General features: G+C 44.8%; 1 protein-coding gene across 24 annotated transcripts; it reads left to right on the forward strand.

The window, feature by feature from the left end:
* Window positions 1-269: 269 nt before the first annotated feature.
* LOC111091799 lies at window positions 270-16,160 on the forward strand. 24 transcript variants are annotated; one of them, XR_005376179.1, is made up of 7 exons: window positions 271-936; window positions 1,589-1,783; window positions 11,300-11,393; window positions 12,087-12,222; window positions 12,333-12,424; window positions 12,917-13,121; window positions 15,784-16,160. XR_005376179.1 is itself a non-coding variant. In XM_038569480.1 (6 exons), the coding sequence occupies exons 1-6, from the start codon at window positions 831-833 to the stop codon at window positions 12,969-12,971; spliced, it is 678 nt and encodes a 225-aa protein (XP_038425408.1). In that variant the 5' UTR covers window positions 271-830; the 3' UTR covers window positions 12,972-13,205. The 24 variants fall into 24 exon arrangements, 8 of the variants coding, with proteins under 8 accessions (XP_038425414.1, XP_038425408.1, XP_038425415.1 ...); XM_038569480.1 differs by lacking the exon at window positions 15,784-16,160 and having other exon boundaries at window positions 12,917-13,205; XR_005376190.1 differs by lacking the exons at window positions 271-936; window positions 12,087-12,222; window positions 15,784-16,160 and adding exons at window positions 3,598-3,683; window positions 10,520-10,681 and having other exon boundaries at window positions 978-1,783; window positions 12,330-12,424; window positions 12,917-13,205.
* The last annotated feature ends 2,409 nt before the right edge of the window (window positions 16,161-18,569 follow it).

Genomic DNA, 18,569 nt, shown 5'->3' on the forward strand with positions numbered 1-18,569 from the left:
CCAACTATATAAAGAACTACTTAGAGTCATTCAATAGTATATAGGAAAAAAGGTTTTTTTTTTTCCCAAAGGTTATTTATTTATTTATTAATGAGAGATGCACACAGAGAGAGAGAGAGAGAGAGAGAGGCACAGACATAGGCAGAGGGAGAAGCAGGCTCCATGCAGGGAGCCCGACGTGGGACTCGATCCCGGGTCCCTGGGATCACACCCTGGGCTGAAGGTGGCACCAAACCGCTGAGCCACCCAGGCTACCCAGGAAAAAATGTTTTAAGATCTTTGAAAAGTTCTCTTGATCCAGTAATTCCTTTTCCAGTAAACAACCTGGGGTAAGTAATGGGAGAGATGGCGCTTCTTATTATAGTGAAAAACTGGGAAAAACTCAAAGTTCCAACTTTGGGGAGATGGTTAGATAAATTATTACTTGTTGAATAATTTGCAGCCGTTAAAGATGGTAATTTCAAAAAAATATATGGAAAAGTGCTGGCTAACATAATATTCATATACATATTTTGATGTCACAGCCATCCCACTTAGAAAATACATTCATATTTCTACAAAAGAGAAACCCACCAATGTATTAGCCAGGTTACCTTTGAGTGATGGAAATGCATGTAAGATTCATTTTTATTTTAGTCCTTTTATATTTTCCAAAAGTTCTGCAATGGAAACATTTAAATTTTATAATCAGAAAAAGTATTACTTTATGCCTAACACAACATTTACAGTTACTACTCTGCCAAATTTTTACATTCTAATAAAACATTGAAAGCATTATATTTCTAACGACTTCAAAGAATAAAAATAAAGGATTTGGGCAGCAGAGTTTAATGGTCTTTAACCCTCTACACATGTTTATTTCCTTGATTTTTGTAGGTCCATTTGACTGGCAGACAACAGAACTTTCTGGAACAGTTTCTGAAACCCTTCAGACCAGTAAAGCATTTTTGATGTTCTCCTTCCTCGGGTCCTGCTTAGTCACAAATACAACAGGCTGGGGTTGTGGGTGGGGAGGGCAGGAAGGACTAGTGACCCCGTTTAGTGCAAAGTTTAGTGCGATTATGGTTATGGGTAGGTCATGGGTTTTGAGCCCAGCCAGGTTTATCAGTAACTGCCACCTCCCTTCCATGGATTAACTGACTTTACTGAGGTTCGCCTGATGCCTGGCCCCACAGTTAGCACTCAGTAAAAGTTAGCTCTCACCGAACTTCAAAAGAAGGAGATCACTTTCATCAACTCTGCAGGCATAAGTTCGAACAATCTCAGCAGGTGCAGTCAACTGGCCGCCTCCTTGGTAGGAAGGAAGCAATTAACAGGCCGAGTCTTGTGTTTTGTTGCTGTTGGGGGTGGGGAGGAGGGGAGGATTCACAAGAGCCCCAAAAAGGGCTGTGTCAGGGAAACACAGAGTTGAAGGCAGATCAAGTCTGCTAGAGAGGGTTTCGTTTTGGAGGGGTCGGCTGGGGACACGAGTGGGGCGACCTGAGGTGTGTGAGAGCTGCTGGGGCTCCTGGACCTCCCAGACACCGCAGCCCGGGGGACCAGGAGAGGAGGCCACCACAGCTCCTGTCACCTGTTGCCTCCCCTCCAGCACAGTGCTCCATGCCTCCTTCCCTGAGCTTGCAACCCAGGGAGGGTGAGGAACAGATGGCTCTGGCCACCTCGAGGAACCGCCTGACGATCAGTACGACCAACAGTCAGTGCCCACCGTCTCCACCGGTCACCAGGGTGGAGTGTCAGGGGCCACCGGGGGAAGCGAGACCTCCTGCTCTCCTGACTCGTCCAGGTTTGGCTGCCAAGGGTGGTGGTGGAAACTATCGTATTGGTTCACGCAGGTGCTTGCACATGCTCGAGGGAAATGAAGCAGGGACACGTGCCCAGGGTGACAGAAAAATCAAGAATTTGACATCTGGGGCTTCCAGTGGCTTGGAAAGAAGTTAGTTCTGTGTGTGGTTTGTAAGAGAGGATTCCTGTAACACGTAACCTCCTGTCAGAGGAGGAAATTTGAATTAAAAAGAAGAGCAAGGTGCTTTGGTATCACAAGACTGGGGAGTGATTCCTAGAGAGAGCCAGACAGCATTTCCCTCTCAGAGAGGGGTCACCCCCCTGGTTCTTGTGGCCGAAACAGGCTGCCATCAGTTCCAATCCTCAGGCGCAGACTGGCAGCCCAGCCCGCGAGGAAAACGTTGGTCAGCTCAAAGCCACCCATGGCTTGGCCCTGTGGGGTGGGGGCCGCCTGGCCTCGCTTTAAATAGCCTCCCGTCCAGCTGCCAGGCCCTGATTCCTGCTGTCCCATCTGCGTTTAAGTGTAGTGTCTTTCTACTGGGAAATATGGATTGGTGTTTGTTTTCAGTAAGAGTCCAACACCCTGGACCAGGATTAGCACCCAGGCCTCTGTTGGAAATGACGGATAAATGGTAGAGGAGGATGCTTTACGTAGAGAAAACATCTCATTTCTCTGGCCTGTAAATTTTGAAACAGTCGTGGTCTCCCCACTCCTGCCCCCTGGCTCTCCTACTGGCCTTTCCTTTCATCTAGAACTCTCTCTCCAGATTATAATAGAATAGAAATTTGTGCGTTTGAAAAAAAAAAAATATCCTACTGGAGACTTCTTTGGGCTGTAAAGGTTTCTTCTTCTTTCTTTCTTTCTTTCTTTCTTTCTTTCTTTCTTTCTTTCTTTCTTTCTTCTTTTTCTTTCTTTCTTTCTTTCTTTCTTTCTTTCTTTCTTTTAGGTTTTTGTTTTGTTTTGTTGTTTTTGTTTTTTGTTTTTAGTTTTAAGGTCCTCTATTAAAATGCAAACATTCAGGGAAGGAGTAAAATCTGCAGCGTTTTTCAGCATATACCTTACCACCATCCCTGTAGCAAGCATTTACTGAGCCCTTACAACTTATTTGCTTGCTTATTCATTTGTTCATTTGTCTATTTGAAGTTGGGTTGACTGAGGTACACTTTGCATATGGTCAAACTGATGCTCTTCAGGGTACAGTTCCGTGCCCTTGGGAAAAGCATGGCAGCCATGTAACCAACGTTACAATCAAGCTATAGGACATTTGTATCACACCCAAAAATGTGATATCACATTCATCACATACACAGAGTCCTTTACCCTCCAACCCTAGGCCTTGGCGACATTGGACTTCTTTTCTATCCCCATAGTTTTGCCTTTTCCAGACCATATTGTTGATAAATAAAACCCCCTTTCCTCAAAAAATGACCCCAAAGTGTACTCAGTCCTGTTTACTATCTAGTGTATTAACCATTTCCCTTGGAGAAGGCCTGTATAACCTTCAGACTCATTTCCAGTCTCGGCAGTCAGGCAAGCGCTCCATAACTGGGAAGCCAGCGAGCGAGCTGGGAAAAGAGGAAAGAGAATGGGCAGGATGGCCATTAGGGGGGTGTGTGTGGTGGGGAGCTTTGCCTCAAGAAGCCCTCACCTGGTTGCAAGCCCTGAACGTGGGCAGGTCCGAGAACACCTTTCGCCAGGGCTCCTGTTCGCCCGCTTTTCCAAAAATTAAATCCAGGTTAGAGGCAAACTGTAAACTCTGTGAGGATTGTTTCACAATTTTTTTTTTATCTCTACCTTCTCCTTTCCTCACTCAGTGTCATCTGCTTGGGGTGGCTGGTTGTGAAGAGTAAAGGACAGAGGAGACTGGAATTACTCCCACATTTCTGGCTTCAGCCACTGGGTAGGTGATGGTGCCAGTAACAAGGGAGAAAAATGAGAGGAAATGATATTTCTTGCACTTCTGTTATGTGCCAAGCAGACATGGTCTCATTTAGTCCCCTCAGTAGTCAGAGGAGCGTCTAAAGGAGAGACCCTGTGACAACTCCAGAGTCCTGTTCCTCAACCCCTGATACCCGGCATCCAATGACGATCTGAGTTTTTACCCTTTCACACCTCCCTAAGTCCCCCTCCCTTCCCTTCGCACTGCTTTGCCCTAAGCCAACGCCAGCATCTCTGGCCTGCATGTCTGCAACCGTCTATTAGGATTCTCTCCATTCCAATCTGGTTCTCATTTATCCCCCGTATGTCTACCAAAGTTATTTTTCTCAAATGCAAATTGGGTCATACTTGTCCCCTGCTTAAATTCCCTCTGTGACTTTCCATCATCCTCAGCACAGAAGGGCAACTGTAGCTCCTGATAAAAGAGGATCCCTGATCCAATGTAGGCTCCTCTCCCATCCTCCTCTGTTGGGCCCAGAAATCTGCTGGTGGCCCCAGGGGCCATGCTGGTTCATGCTGACCCTCTCTCGCCTACCCTCTCCTAGCCATGCCCTGGATGAGCAGCATCTCCTGTTTTGGACACAGCTCCAGTGTTACCCTCTCTGAGAAGTCTCTCCTGTTCCATCACCAAAGACAACCTTGACCTCTCCTTTCCTTGTTCTTCACTGTTTCCTGACATCGTTCTATCGCAGCCCCTTCCAGAGTTTACTGCACTCATGTGCTTATACCTCTGGCTGGTGAGCACTTTCCTTTGCCTCCCCATAGTGCGATTCTTAGTAAATGACAAAGTCCTATTTTTAATTCTTATTTTCTACAACATGACTAACTCAAAGAGCTGAAATTTGGACCTAGAAAATTGGCTGATACCCAAACCCATGCTATTTCTGCTGCACGTTTGGGAAGAAAGATTATTTTATTTTGGGATGTGTTATATTTGAGATTCCTGTGGTCGCTGAGGTGACTGTGTGCCATAGGCCGTTAGAGAGGAGGGTATGGAGCTCCAGAAGAAATTTTGGGTTGGATTTTCAGTAAATAATTCGGGTTGGTAGTCTCTGAGCACTCTTACTTTTAGAGGCTACTCTTCACATCATATAAAAATATATCAAAATATTTTGTGTGCAATATATTACTACATAGGTGATCATATGAGTTAAACTGCAGATGAGTATTTGAGTTGATCAAACATTTCATTTTCAGTTTTCCTATTTTTTATTCTTCTTCTTTCTCCTTTCCTTTCTTTCCCAAATGTTTCTTTGACCTTTGAAAAGATAGTGAGCTTTTAGCATCCCTTTAGTACTTGTTGGATAGTATAGGCCTCATGTCAGTGGCATTTGAAACCCTGATCCCAGAAGAGCAAAGGATGGCTAGAGGTGGGGAGATTAAGCCCTGCTAGAATCTACATCTGCACCCGACAAGCCATCCTGAATGGAGGCTGCAAATAAAAATAGCTAGCCTACTCTGTAAACTCAGCTTCAAGACCAATCTCCTAGCTCTCCCTGGGTAGATATTCTGAGTTTGGCTAAGTGATATTCCTTTCTCAAGTGAGAAGATGGCTGAGAAAACCCAATAGAACACTAACACTTGAGGTGTCCAGCAGAGGAACAGGAGCCCAGGGAGAGGGCCCAGATGGTAGGCTAAGGGGGGTAAGGGCTTTTAAAGGGTAGGCAGTCAATGGCTGGACTAAAACAGAAGATAGTCCATTGAAATAAGCAGTTCAGGGGCCATTGGTGGTGGAGTCAGCCTGTCTCAGGTTAAGTGAGAGGGAGCTAAGGAAAGAGAGCCAGTGTAGACAATGTCTTAAAGATACTAGATTGCTAAGGGAAGGAAGGAGAGACAGAGGGCACAGCCACATGCAATTGGGGTTTTTTAGTTTTATAATAGGGGAGCTGATCATGCTAAAGGAGTCGGAGGGGAAGGAGCCAGTGGGAAATGTGGGCCGTTGTCCATACTCCTGGTCAAAGTTAATTCCTTTACTTTCATCCAATCCTACCACTCTGTCTCCTCAAGGACATTGCTCCAGTAATTTTCTCTTTCTCTCTAACCTGATGAGTTTTTCCTTTTTACTAAGTCTTTTCTGTCAGCACACTGATTCACTAAAATGTCTCTGATCTTGAAATCAAAATACTAACGAAACAAAATCTTTGGAACTCATTTTCCCCATTCAAGCCATCGCCTGGTTTTCCCCTTCCATTCTCCACAAAACACCTTGAAAGAGATTTCTGTATTAGTTGCCTCTGATTTCTCATCTCTCATTTTCTCCTAGATTAATTCCTGCGAGGCATGGTGGAATGGAGGGCTATGCTCACTGTTCTGTTGAAAGTTCCTTGTCAAAGTCCTTAAAGACCTTAGATGGATAAAATCAATGGTCATTGAACAGTCTGCATTTTCTGTGACCCAAATGCAGCATTTTACACATGGGATCACTCCCATCTCTTGAAATAGTCTCCTCGCTTGCCCTTCAGTCATCAGTCCTCTTGTCTATCTATGGCTTGCACCCTAGCTCATGACTTGGACCTCTCCCCAGATCTACAGACTCTATATCCAACATCTCCACTTGGATGTCTACTTACCATTCAAAACCAAGCTCCTAATGTTCCACTCCAGTAACCAATCCTTCCCAAGTCTTCCTCATCCCAAAGAATAACAACGCCATGCTTATAGTTGCCGAGGCCCAGGGCTTCAGAATTATCTTTGACTCTTCTCTTGTTCTCTTATCCTACATCTGATTTCTTAGCAAGAACTGTTGGCTCCACTAATTTTTTAAAAAATATTTATTTAGTTATTAATGAAGGACACAGAGAGAGAGAGGCAGAGACACGGGCAGAGGGAGAAGCAGACTCCATGCAGGGAGCCCGATGTAAGGCTTGAGCCAAAGGCAGACGCTCAACCGCTGAGCCACTCAGGCGTCCCTCCACTTTCAAAATATATCCAGAATCTTCCTACCACCTCTACTGCTAACGCCCTAAAGACTAGGACCTTTCCGGACTGCCATCATCTTTTACCTGGATTTGCCACTTTAGCCTCCTAACTGGACTCTCTGCTTCTACCCCTGTGCCCTTTAATCTGATCTCAGAACAGCAGCCCAGATGCTGGATGTAAACCAGATTACATCCCTCCTCTGGTCACAATTCCCCAATGGCTTCCCAGCTCACCCAGAATAAAAGCCAGTTGCCATGACCTATAAGACCTCACTGATCTCCTTTTGTTGGCTCCTTGATATACTTTGAGGACACACATGCTGTTCCAAGCATGTCACACCTCAGGGCCTTTGCACTTGCTTTTTCTGCCTGGAATGCTCATCCCCTTGTCTCTTTCAAGGTTTTGTTTAAATGTCACTTTCTAAGGGTGACACCAACCATTCTGTTTAAAATTGCAGCATTTTCTGCTTGATGCATCACTTCTGATTTTGTGCCTTATCTCTTCTTGAGGCAAGGACTTTTATCTGCTTTTTTTTTTTGTATTTTTTTTTATTGGAGTTCAATTTGCCAACATATAGTATGACACTCAGTGCTCATCCCATCAAGTGCCCCTCTCAGTGCCCGTCACTCAGTCACCCCGTCCCCCCACCCACCTCCCCTTCCACTACCCCTTGTTTGTTTCCCAGAGTTAGGAGTCTTTCATATTTGTCTTCCTCTCTGATATTTCCCACTCAGGTTCCCTCCTTTCCCCTATAATCCTTTTCACTGTTTCTTATATTCCCCATATGAGTGAAACCATGTGATGATTATCCTTCTCCGACTGACTCACTTCACTCAGCGTCATACCCTCCAGTTCCATCCACGTCGAAGCACATGGTGGGTATTTATCATTTCTAATGGCTGAGGAATAATCCTTTTGTCTGTTTTACCTACTGTGATATCCCCAGTGTGTAGGACAGTGCTTGGCACTTAGGATATTGAATAAATAAGGTTGACGATACCGGAGAGCAGAGGGGTTATTGATGGATCAAGGTTTAGAAGGGAGCATGTGGAAAGTCAGATGCAAAAAATACTAAATTCTTATTTTTGGAAGCAGGGCAGAGGAGGGAACCAAGAGAGATCCTGATACCATCATTTGTATGTTGACCGAAGCAAATCAATACCAGTGTGTCACCTTTCCTACACATTTACATTTTCACAGCTTTTTATCTCTAATCATGGTAGGGGAAAATAAACTTTGTCCCCGTGTTAAAGGAATTGCCTGTGCTATTAAGAACATTGGTGAATATTTACTCAGAAAACACAGAAGCCTTTCTTGACCTTGAAATTGTCTTACACTTGAGATAATTATGCTTCACTGTTGAAGACATATGATTTCTTTATTTTTTTATTTTTTCATGAGAGACACACAGAGAGAGGCAGAGACACAGGCAGAGGGAGAAGCAGGCTCCATGCAGGGAGTCTGATGTGGGACTCGATCCTGGGTCTCCAAGATCACACCCTGGGCCGAGGGCAGGCGCTAAACTGCTGAGCCACCCGGGCTGCCCAAGACATACGATTTCTGAAGCACCAAATGAAATTATTATTAGTAGTAATTTTATGGTTAGCTGTAATAGTAGTAGTAGTAGTAGTATTAGCTTGCTTGGTTGTGATGCTTGACTCTGGTGCTTCTAAAGACTGGTCCCATTGCATCTTCTTCCATCCCTTGGACCCAACCTTCATCATCCCAAGTATCCAAAGCCAGTGTTGCTGAACTCTCTTCCGTGAAGGGGGGGAAGGATCCCTTTCTTCCACTTCAACATGAAAGTTGTTGATCCCACTGATCATCCCAGCAAATAATCCATCCCAGGCCCCAAATCACACATTTTCCTCAGCCTTACATCCTAAACACCTACCCTGGGGGCAAGTGGGCAATTACATGAACTGCTCAAGGACAAGTGTAGGGGTGGGGCGTGGCAAAGATGGAAGAAGAAAAGACCAGGGAGGAGACTGGCTACCTAGGGGAGTAGAAAGGAACATAGCTTGGCTATGCTGGGGGCAGGGGTGCTGGTCATAATGCTAGTTGTCAGATTAATTTTGTTCTGAGTTTTATCTAAGGGTAACATGAACCCTCTATAGGGACCACGTGTGCATGAGCCACATATGATACCTGGTTTCATTATTTTGGACCTCCTTCTTCATATTCTTGAATCTGCATGATTTTTGCAAGTAGAAAATGAAGAGGGAACATTTGCAGGCAAGCAAAGACAAGCATGGTTTTCCAGGGTTGCGAATTCATGAAGTTTGAGGGATCCGTGAAGTTCAAGACGGCCTCCTTAATTCATCAGTAGATTATTAGTTAGCAGGTTTCTGAGGTGAATGGCTTGTGTTGTGATTTAGGGCAGATTGTTCTGACTCCTTTATGTCTCGGTTTGTTCGAACACAGGACTAACAAATAAGGATGAAATGAATGTGACAAGGAGTGGCGGTGAAATAAAACGAGAGGTGCTTACAGGTGCCCAGGTTTAGATTGGAATCAGATAATGCAACATCAAAGTTCTACAACTTTCATTATGTTTAATTTATGCACCATAGGGATCTATATTAAGGGACTTTTCATAGACCTGATGTGGGGCCCGCTCTAGTAGTTTTTGAGGCCAGATAGATTGTGACCTTTGTTTTCAGCAAAGAAAATTCTTAGCAGAGGGAATGCCTTCGTCAGAAGAGGTTGCCTTCATAAGGGTCTTTAGATAAGACAATGCTGGTTACACAGAACTACTTGAGACCCAGTAATATCATCAGAGCACCCTACTATTTGCTACTTGCTTCTCTAAAATCTGCCTGGCGGACCTAAGAAGATTTTTCTACTGACAGTGGAATGTGGCTGTCTTAATTAAATCCATTAAAAATGTAGCAGGTCAGGATTTTTATGCCACCTATGATTTTATTACTGCCTCTCATGGAAAATGAGAAGTTTATTTTAAAAACTTCTCAGTATAAAGGATTTTACAACTTTTATATTTCAGTTTTAAAATTACTTAGATTTTAATCTGTAAGGATAGAAGCCAGAACAATGGTCTCACATCTGTAATTGTAGGACATGGAGACGTATTGAAGACTAATGTCTTCATGTCATTTGCCTGACAAATTGTGGTCCGTGTTTTATTTCTGACATTCTTTCGTATTTATGTGTGCTTGAAATATTAGAATTCGTTCGACAGCATGTAGGTGTAAGTCCCACGCATTCTACCTCCATGTAGCTGTTCTTGGTCCCTTCATACTTAGGTATAAGCTGTATTATTAATGCAAGGAGGGCATGGGGTCAAACACACATTTAATGTTGGACTTGGATCTTAGAGCCTTCATAGGATCTGAAATATGAAATTCAATCTTTTAGTATTCTATAAAGAAAAAAATACTGTTTTCAGTAAAAATACAGCCTGAATAAAATTTGAAACCTCAGCTTCCTACCATAAAGTTTCTTCCCTCCATTAAAACATAGTTTCTTATCAAAAGAAATAAACTTTGAGAAGTCTATTGGCTCTAGAGGAAACCTGCGGTTTCTTTATGTATGGTATATATGTTGAAGAAGGGCGCTTGTTGAAAGGTATTAGATCCAAAATAACCGAAGAGGAACAGAAGAGAATTTATTATTTCTGGTATTCTCTTTACTTTTTGCAGGAGTGGGAGGCAAGGGCAGTATCAAATCAGTGAGTTAGTTGGACATACTTGCTTTTTTCTTTTTTTTTTTTTTTTGAAGATTTCATTTATTTATGAGAGAGAGAGAGAGGGGAGAGGAGCATGAGCAGAGGGAGAAGTACAGGGAAAAGGAGACAGAATCTGAAGCAGACTCTGCAGTGAGGGCGGAGCCTGACCTAGGGCCCCATCCCTTGACCCCTAGGTCACGACCTGAGCTGAAACTAAGAGCCAGATCCTTCACCAACTGAGCCACCCAGGCGCCCACTTGCTCCTTTTAAAGTAGCCCAAAGTCTGCATTTTCCTGGAGAAATGTCCAAGTGATGATGTATCCCACGAATATGCTAGAATTCTTGAGACTTTTCAGGTAAAATAACCAGCAGATCGCCGTCTCATGGCTTCCGTCACATGAAACTTAGAAACAAGAATGAGCTGCTTCCTCTTGTCGCATTTTCCCAGTGGCTACATGAAGCCTTAAGAATCACTCTCTCCTTTTTATTACTGACGTATAGTCACCACACAACGTTATATTAGTTTCAGGTCCCAACATAGTGATTCCACAACTCCGTACCTTGCTCGATGCCCATCACCCTAACTCCTTGTCTGTCACCGTACAACATTATTACAATAATACTGATAAAGAAGAGGTGGTATAGATACACAATGGACTATTACTCAGCCATAAAAAAGGAATGAGATCTTGCCATTCACAACAACATGGAAGGACCTAGAGGGGATTTCGCGAAGTGGAATAAGTCAGACAGAGAAAACCAAATACTGTATGGTTTCACTTATGTGTGGAATCTAAGAACAAAACAAAACAAACAAACAAAAACCAAACAGACCCTTAAATACAGAGAACGAACTGGTGGTCACCAGAAGGGACATTGGATGGGGAGGATGGGTGGACTAAGATAAAGGGGACGAAAAGGTACAAATTTCTAGTTATAAAATAAGTGACGGTGGAAATCATCTCTATTCCCAGCTCATGCGCAGCTCCAGCATCGTTACTGCCACTCCCCTGAGCCTGGCCTCTCACTCCTAGGCTTGGTGCCTGACCCCAGAGGAGCCCTTGAGATGTGAGTAGTTATTGTAAAAGCAACGGACTTTCTAGTGAAAAGGAAACTTACCCTTACAAATGAATTTGGATTTTCCTTTTCTCTCCCCATCACTGACCGTTTAGAAATACGTTTAGTTTATTTGCAGAAACTTCACAGTTGCACTCCACTCATAACAACTTCCCCTTAGACTTGAGAAACGCTTCTGGGTCCCAAATTTTAGAGAAAAACTAGGATCTACCCTACGTCAACTTGGGCAGAAGGAGTCAGTGCTTTTCAGGGTTCTCAGACTCAAGGCCTCCCTTTACGTAACACATATTTGGAGGTGCTTCTTTTCCATTCTAGAATGAAATTTGCAGACAGCGTAACCTAACTATACATGTAGTAAAAAAAACAACGAATGTGAGATACAAACTGTAATAGAAAAGAGAAATAGAAGTAATATAACACGATACGCATTTCGATATGTAAATGGCTAAAGTGCAAGATAAACTGTACGAATTTCCAGAACATTTCACAGGGAAGGGAACTAACCCGGGGAGAAGTTCTCTCAGTGCCCTGCCCTGTCTGGCATTGTGGGGTGTAAAGGTGAGTTTGGGGTCAGCTCTCTGTGACTTAGAGCAAGTTCCCGATTTGGGCTGAGCCCGGGGCACCCTCGGTTAAGGAGGACACTGCTCCACGGGACTGCTCTTTGCTTTCATAACATATGACAAGCGAGGGACACCTGGAACCGTGTACAGCTCACAACAGGACCACGACGAAGGTCCACTCCTGTCCCTGCTTTCCCAGAGGAGGCAAGGGGACCGCAAGCCCAGGGCTTCTTCTTTGCCTGCCTGCAAGGTTTAGCCAGGTGGGCTTAGTGTCTTTTTTTCTGGGGGAAATGACAAATGGGGGCGGTTCAAAGATTGAGCTGTTAGAGAAACACTGACGTTTCCTGCTTTCTCCGCCTTGTTCAAGTAGATGGAAGGGGTCCCGGGCAAATTTCTTGTTCTTCTCAGCAGAGTCTCGCAGGCTAGTGGCTTTAGGCACATTCCAACTACCTGTCATCGCAGGTAAGGGCACTTTGCAAGCTGTTGCGAGGTGTGTGGAGGACCGGACTGGGACTTGGAAAGCAATCTGCACTCTGTTTTTCCAGGACAAGGGTTTATGAGGGGTAGCCTTTGACAGAGGGGGTGCGACTGGTGGTAAAGGGTCCCCGGCATCCTATGCTGTTTAGACTGTCAGCATTCTGGGCCAACCATGAAGCAGAGGCCAAAGGGATTCTCTTTGTAATCTCTAAAAATAATTTGCCGGTTTCTTTTCTGAGCCGGTGGCCTCCAGATAAAGTTCCCTGAGATATTTTGGAGAGAGAAAAATGCAACTCTTTTAAGAAAATGACTCAATCTAGACTGTCACTTGGCAGCGTGGGAAAGGATTTGGGGAGGGGGCGCATTGGGGGGAAACTTAAAAGATTCATTTGTCCGCCCCCCCCCCCCCCCCCCGTCCATCTAGAAATCCTTGTGAGCAATGATGTTTTAACTCTCACGTTTTCATGCTTTTGACAGCATAGCACAAGGCAGACCTTCCGCCGCAGAGCAAAATAAGATCCTTCGAGAATGATCTGGAGCAGCAGAACGCCGTCCCCTGTTTTATACCCTCATAAACAAGCTCAATTGGGTGAAAAGCGCTTGTGGCAGCGCAGGCCTCTCTGGCAACCGCTCGTCTAGGTTTCCCTTCTCTGCTTGATTCTTCTTTTTGATAAGAGATCAGGTAACCATGACAACATGGCACAGTGGAAGTCCTTTCATTTCTGTGCTTTACATAATCCTGAAAATAAATCTGCTATCTGTTTGACATTTGCTTCCTTTTCTTACAAACCTTTCCCCACCCCCCCTCTAATCTTAGCACAGTATCTCCTAAAAGAAACTTGCCGCTTCAGAGGATTTGCTGCCACTGATGTGACTTCCTATTAGTAGCAGGGTTGACTCTGCAGCCTCTGAGGCTCGGATTCCCGCCGTGGATTCTCCCCACACACACTTCAAACTAAATTATAGCCCTATTATCCTGTTATTGAAGACTGGCGAGACTGAGGGTTCACTGGAGTCTTTTCTGACTTGAGGCTCCCCGGCCAAGTTCGTGTCATTCAAAATGGCAGCCATTGCCCTTGGGTGGGCCCCTGAGACAAGGCCTCACGGAGCTGACTTGATGCAGATAATTCTGGCGGGAAACTCTCTAACGCCCACGGTCGGTCTGGAGCACCAATTTTTATACTCAGCCAAATTTTCATGGCACGATAACCTTGATTTAATATTTCTTGAAAATTCAAGATCCTAGTCTAATCTAAGCTAATGAATCTTGACAATCTGTCTTCGAAATGAAAATGTGTATTGGACCTGCCTGGAAATGTTAGAATTCTGAGCCATACCAGATGACTAAGTTGTTGTTGTTGTTGTTGTTGTTGTTGTTGTTGTTGTTGTTCTTCTTCTTCTTCCTTTCATTGAAACAAAAAGTTTGATTCCCTGTTGTAATTTTTAGAGACTCAGTACCAAGGATTTCCCCTGCCACAGAGGTAATGACTCAGTTTTTTACGTTAGTGGCTACGTGGAGATGCAGACCAGCTGAATGCACCATAGTCTGTGGTTAGATGGAAGGAGAGGCATCATCAGGCCATTGTTTTGGAAGGAGACCTAGTTCTTATCTTTACCCCCTGGCTTGAATTGTGTTGAGACAAACTGTTATTGATTTGATTTATTTCCCTAATGCTTGTGTTCTGCACCCGCTCAGGAGCCCGGGTACGCAAGCCATGTGGCGCTTTCCCCCTGCGTGTCTGCCTATTAAGTGCGATTGGGTTTAATGGGTCTTTTCCAAAGCACCCAACTCCCCAGTCTTCATTCAGACCATCTCCTGGGAGTTAGAGCTCAGAAAGGGCTGCAGAGAGAAGCCTACTTATCCGTTGAATAACCTTGTATGTCCTTCTAAGGAAATGCTTGTCCTCCCTGGAAGATAGGAGAGTCCATGTGTAATCACATGAGTGTCATCATGTCACTGTCATTCAAAATGACCGGACATTCAAATGACCATCCTTCCGAATGACTGGGGCGAGCTCAGGGCTTCCGTGTAGACCGTGGAGGTTGTGCCCTGATGAGGGAGGTCCAGCAGAGCAAAAGTAAATTCAGGCAGTCCGTGTCAGCTCAGAGGAGGCTGCTCTGGCCAGTGGCGGCCTTGGGTAAGTTGTTGTCCATGTGTCACTAGCCACAGCGGCCCAGCTGGACGAACAGCCCCTCAGCATCAGGGTGCTCCCTGTTGGGCAGAAGAATAAGAAGATAGGAGGTGGAGGCAAAGGGGAAAATAAATGCACAGACATCTCAGGATCTTAACTGTTGTCCACTTGGCTTTGGATTCCAGGCTTAGTGTGACCTAGAGGGCAGGTGACTTATCTCTGTTTTGTCTCCTCATCTTAAAACCGTACCATCCTACCTCATAGAGCCGTCCTGTAGCTTCACCGAGATAATCTGCAGCGCCCAGCAAAATAGCAAGCGCTCAGTAAATATTAGCTCTGATCATTATGATCGTCACAGCCTCTTCTGATCAATCCCGGACTGTGACCCTTAGGGTTTACTTTCCCTGCCACCTTGTAGGAGCTGAAAATGAGGTCTGTGCCACGGAGAGGGAACGGGGGGGAGAGGGAGAAGGGAACCTGGGGTGCGAAGCATGGACAGTCCACATTGGGATGGGACTCAGAGCATCCAAGGCTACACGGACGTTTCATCAGCAGCACACATTGAACCAAGGACATTCTTTTAAAAATCAAACTAGACCGACTTAGGTTTTTATTTCACTTATTTCTGCATATCACATCTAGTGATTCTAAATAAAGATTAGTCTGAAGATGGTTGGGCAATGGCTTCCTGTAATTACTACTTTTGAACTCAAAAAGTAGAGGGCAGGTCATATTTTCTTCTCTGTCTCTGACTCACATCAAAGGAAAGCAAGTCTTTTGTCTCTTGTGTCCAGTGTGGTCATCTGATCCTCGCAGCCCCATGGGCACCCACCTTTAAATACTCCAGGGGGCAGGGTCTAGGCCCTCCGCATTGAAATGGGGCATATGCATTTTTCTCTTTTAAGAACTTTTAACTGGAAACCAGCCGGCTTTTCGAATAGACATTTAGCCTTAATGGTTTGCCATGAAGACTCTCTATGCTGTACTTATAATCTATTTAAGCTCTTTAGTGACAGGGAGAAATTCAAGGCTCAGAAAATATGCTTACTCGCTTTAAACAAAATGCCACAATGCCATCTTCAAAGCCTCTGAGATCCATTTGAAGCAAATGTGTCTAATTTGGTCATTCTTTGAACTTGCTGGATTGAAATACTGTATAGAAATCCCCAGTTTTAAGCCAACTTTTTCTTTTTTTTTTCCCTCTCCTGACAGCTGCGAGAATGATAGTAAGCACACCATGCCGGCCTGGGAGTTGTGGCCCTGGGCTGTGGAACGAGGGGAGCTGCTCTAACTGTGACCTTGGGCCCATCACACAACCTCTTCCGGCCTCAGTTTTGTCATACGTAAAATGGAGAGGTCGGACAGTTATTTTTCAGTTGGCTGGCTTCAGAATTTGTGAGGCCCAGTGTCAAATGAAAACGGGAACCCCCTAGTCCAAAGTGCAAGAAAAGAGCACTGCAAGGCGCTAGGACATAACAGGTGTTGCTCTCTTGCACCGTGCTTCAGCCTGTCGTGGGGTTTTTTAAAGTTTGCTGCTTGATTTAGTGCCATTCTAAGTAAAGAAGCATTAAAGTGTGAAATGATTGGCATGGATTTTACCTCTCATCTTTGTGTTTTGCAATGTCAGCTCTAAGGGCAAATGTAAGAGCGTTTACCTTGTGTGGAATCACTGAGGCACTGCTAGAATGTTCTGGCTCTCAGGTGTGTGTATTTCATTAGAATAGTGGGAACACCGTACACAACCCATCCCACCATTTTCATCTCACTTGCGGATACGCAGACAATCTGTGAACCCTCTTTCCCTTCCGTCTATTGATTGGTAAGAGAGGACTGCAAGGAAGAGGGACCAGGGGTTGCTCTGTCTTTCCCCTTCTCCAGCAGCAGTGTGCGTGGCCAGCACAGGGAAGAAACTAATGCAAGTCAGAAACGGTTCGACAGGGTTTCTGGGTTGTTCCCACTTCTTAGATGCTATTGCCTTCTTTCTGCTTTGGAAAGCAGGTTCTGTCTCAAACAGGCCTCGTGGGGGCTGCCGTTTCCCTTCCCTCCACCTACCAGCTGTAGGATAACATGCCTGCCTCCTTCTCCCCCGCAGCCTTGCTGACTGCCAGGCCTTGCAGTGGACTCTCACTCTGGCATTTTGCACTCACCGGCCGCCAGCAGTGCTTTGTGCTATATGCCAATGGAGGGGACGCGGGGGACAAGGAACTGCGGACACATGTTGCATGATGCACCTTCTCTGCTCACACACATGCCGCATTATCCCCTCCACTTACAGAACACAAGTTCAAAGATGAAATCATTGAGAGTTTCGAGATGCATGGCAACGCACAGCATTAACCCGAGGGCAGTGTCCATCTGAGGTCAGGGCCCTGTGGGACAGCGCTGGTCTTCCAGGCCTGCAAAGCCCACCCTGATCTTTAAATTTCCAAATCCCATGTCATGATCTAATTGTAGCAAGACACTATTCATTCTTGGGCTTTTTTTAAAAAAAGATTTTATTTACTTATTCATGAGAGACCCAGGGAGAGAGGCAGAGACACAGGCAGAGGGAGAAGCAGGCTCCCTGCAGGGAGCCCGATGTGGGACTCGATCCTGGGACCCTGAGGTCATGACCTGAGCCAAAGACAGATGCTCAACCACTGAGCCACCCAGGCTTCCTATTCTTAGCCTTCTTAAAAAAATCTTTATGGAGTGGCTTTTTAGAGTGACTCCAGCTTAAGAAATTTCCAATCAGATCACGACATTAAAAAAAAAAAATCAGCATTATTGAAGTACAATTTACACACATAAAGTTCACTCCCCACAAATGAACAGTTACTATTTTTACTAAATGTGTGATTGTGCACCCATCACCACAATCCAATTTTAGAACACTCCATCGCCCCTTAAAGTCACCTGGTACCCACCTGCAGTCTATTCACCTTCCCACTCCAGCCCAGGCCACCGTACTCGTCATGACATTTATGCAGCACCTCGTGCAGACAAAATGCACCGTGGCAGTTCCAGGTCTGTTAGACACAAGGGAGGAGTTCCAGGAACTCTGACTCTTTGGAGAAGGATTCCCAAAGCATGGGAACTAGCTGGAGAAGGATTGGCCCACGAAAGTGCCAATTTGTGTGGATTCTAAAAAGTGTGCCTCCTTCAGACAGAGCCTGCATTGCATTTCCATCTTCACTTTCTGTCACCACCCCCACCCCCAGCTTGGGGCTCCTTTGCAGACACAACCTGTAGAAATTTCCGAAGCACAGAAGTCTTAAGGAAGGGACTAGCAGGGATTGGGAAGGATGGCTTAGATCCACCCCTCGAGATGAGTTTGGACATATTACTAATTTCTCTGAGCCTCTGTTTCCACAACTACACAGTAGAGAATAGCAAGACTGACCTTGCAGAGTGGGCATGGGGTCGAAGTGTGGCATGAGGAATGGGACACTTAAAGCCTCTAGTGCACAGTGCTCCAAGATGTGGGCAGTTGTTGGCTGAGAAGTGTCGTTACTGCCATTCTTTTCAGCACCGTAGAGTAGCAGCAACACTCCCTCTTTAAATGCTTAAATGCTCACATATATTTAACTGAATCCATTGACAGACTACTCCCTCAACTCTATTTCCAATTTTAGAACAAAAATCAACAGGTACATAGAATTGCATTTAAAAATTTCACGCTACAGATGCTTTGCTGACACACAGCTATTCTGTGAGTCCTATCTTCCTTCTGTATTTTCACTCAACCAAAAAGCTCTTTATATGCGGGTAGGTATCTGCCCATAGCCACTTTTTTTCATTCTGGCTAATTTATGTGACTTCACTGGGTATCAATGTCATCATTTATTAAATGGAGAAGTTAGGTTACAGAGATCCTAAGGGTTCTTTCAGTTCTAAAGTGCAGCGATCAGAGGTTACCTCTGGGGAAAGAAGAAATACTCATTCAAAGAAGAGCCATTGTCTATTTAGAGAGAATTTCTTCTCGGTACTTCTTTCAATTCCTTTTTTAAAAATTTCCT

This window comes from Canis lupus, chromosome 22 (assembly GCF_011100685.1).
Source record: "Canis lupus familiaris isolate Mischka breed German Shepherd chromosome 22, alternate assembly UU_Cfam_GSD_1.0, whole genome shotgun sequence".
Taxonomy (NCBI): Eukaryota; Metazoa; Chordata; class Mammalia; order Carnivora; family Canidae; genus Canis; species Canis lupus.

Excerpts from the sequence above, each read along its gene's own strand:
- LOC111091799 (XM_038569480.1), top strand. The coding sequence starts at position 831 with ATGGTCTTTAACCCTCTACACATGTTTATTTCCTTGATTTTTGTAGGT. Across the intron at positions 1,784-11,299 it reads TGCTCTCCTGACTCGTCCAG|CTCATGCGCAGCTCCAGCAT; the intron begins GTTTGGCTGCCA and ends CTCTATTCCCAG. Across the intron at positions 11,394-12,086 it reads CCCAGAGGAGCCCTTGAGAT|CGAGGGACACCTGGAACCGT; the intron begins GTGAGTAGTTAT and ends ACATATGACAAG.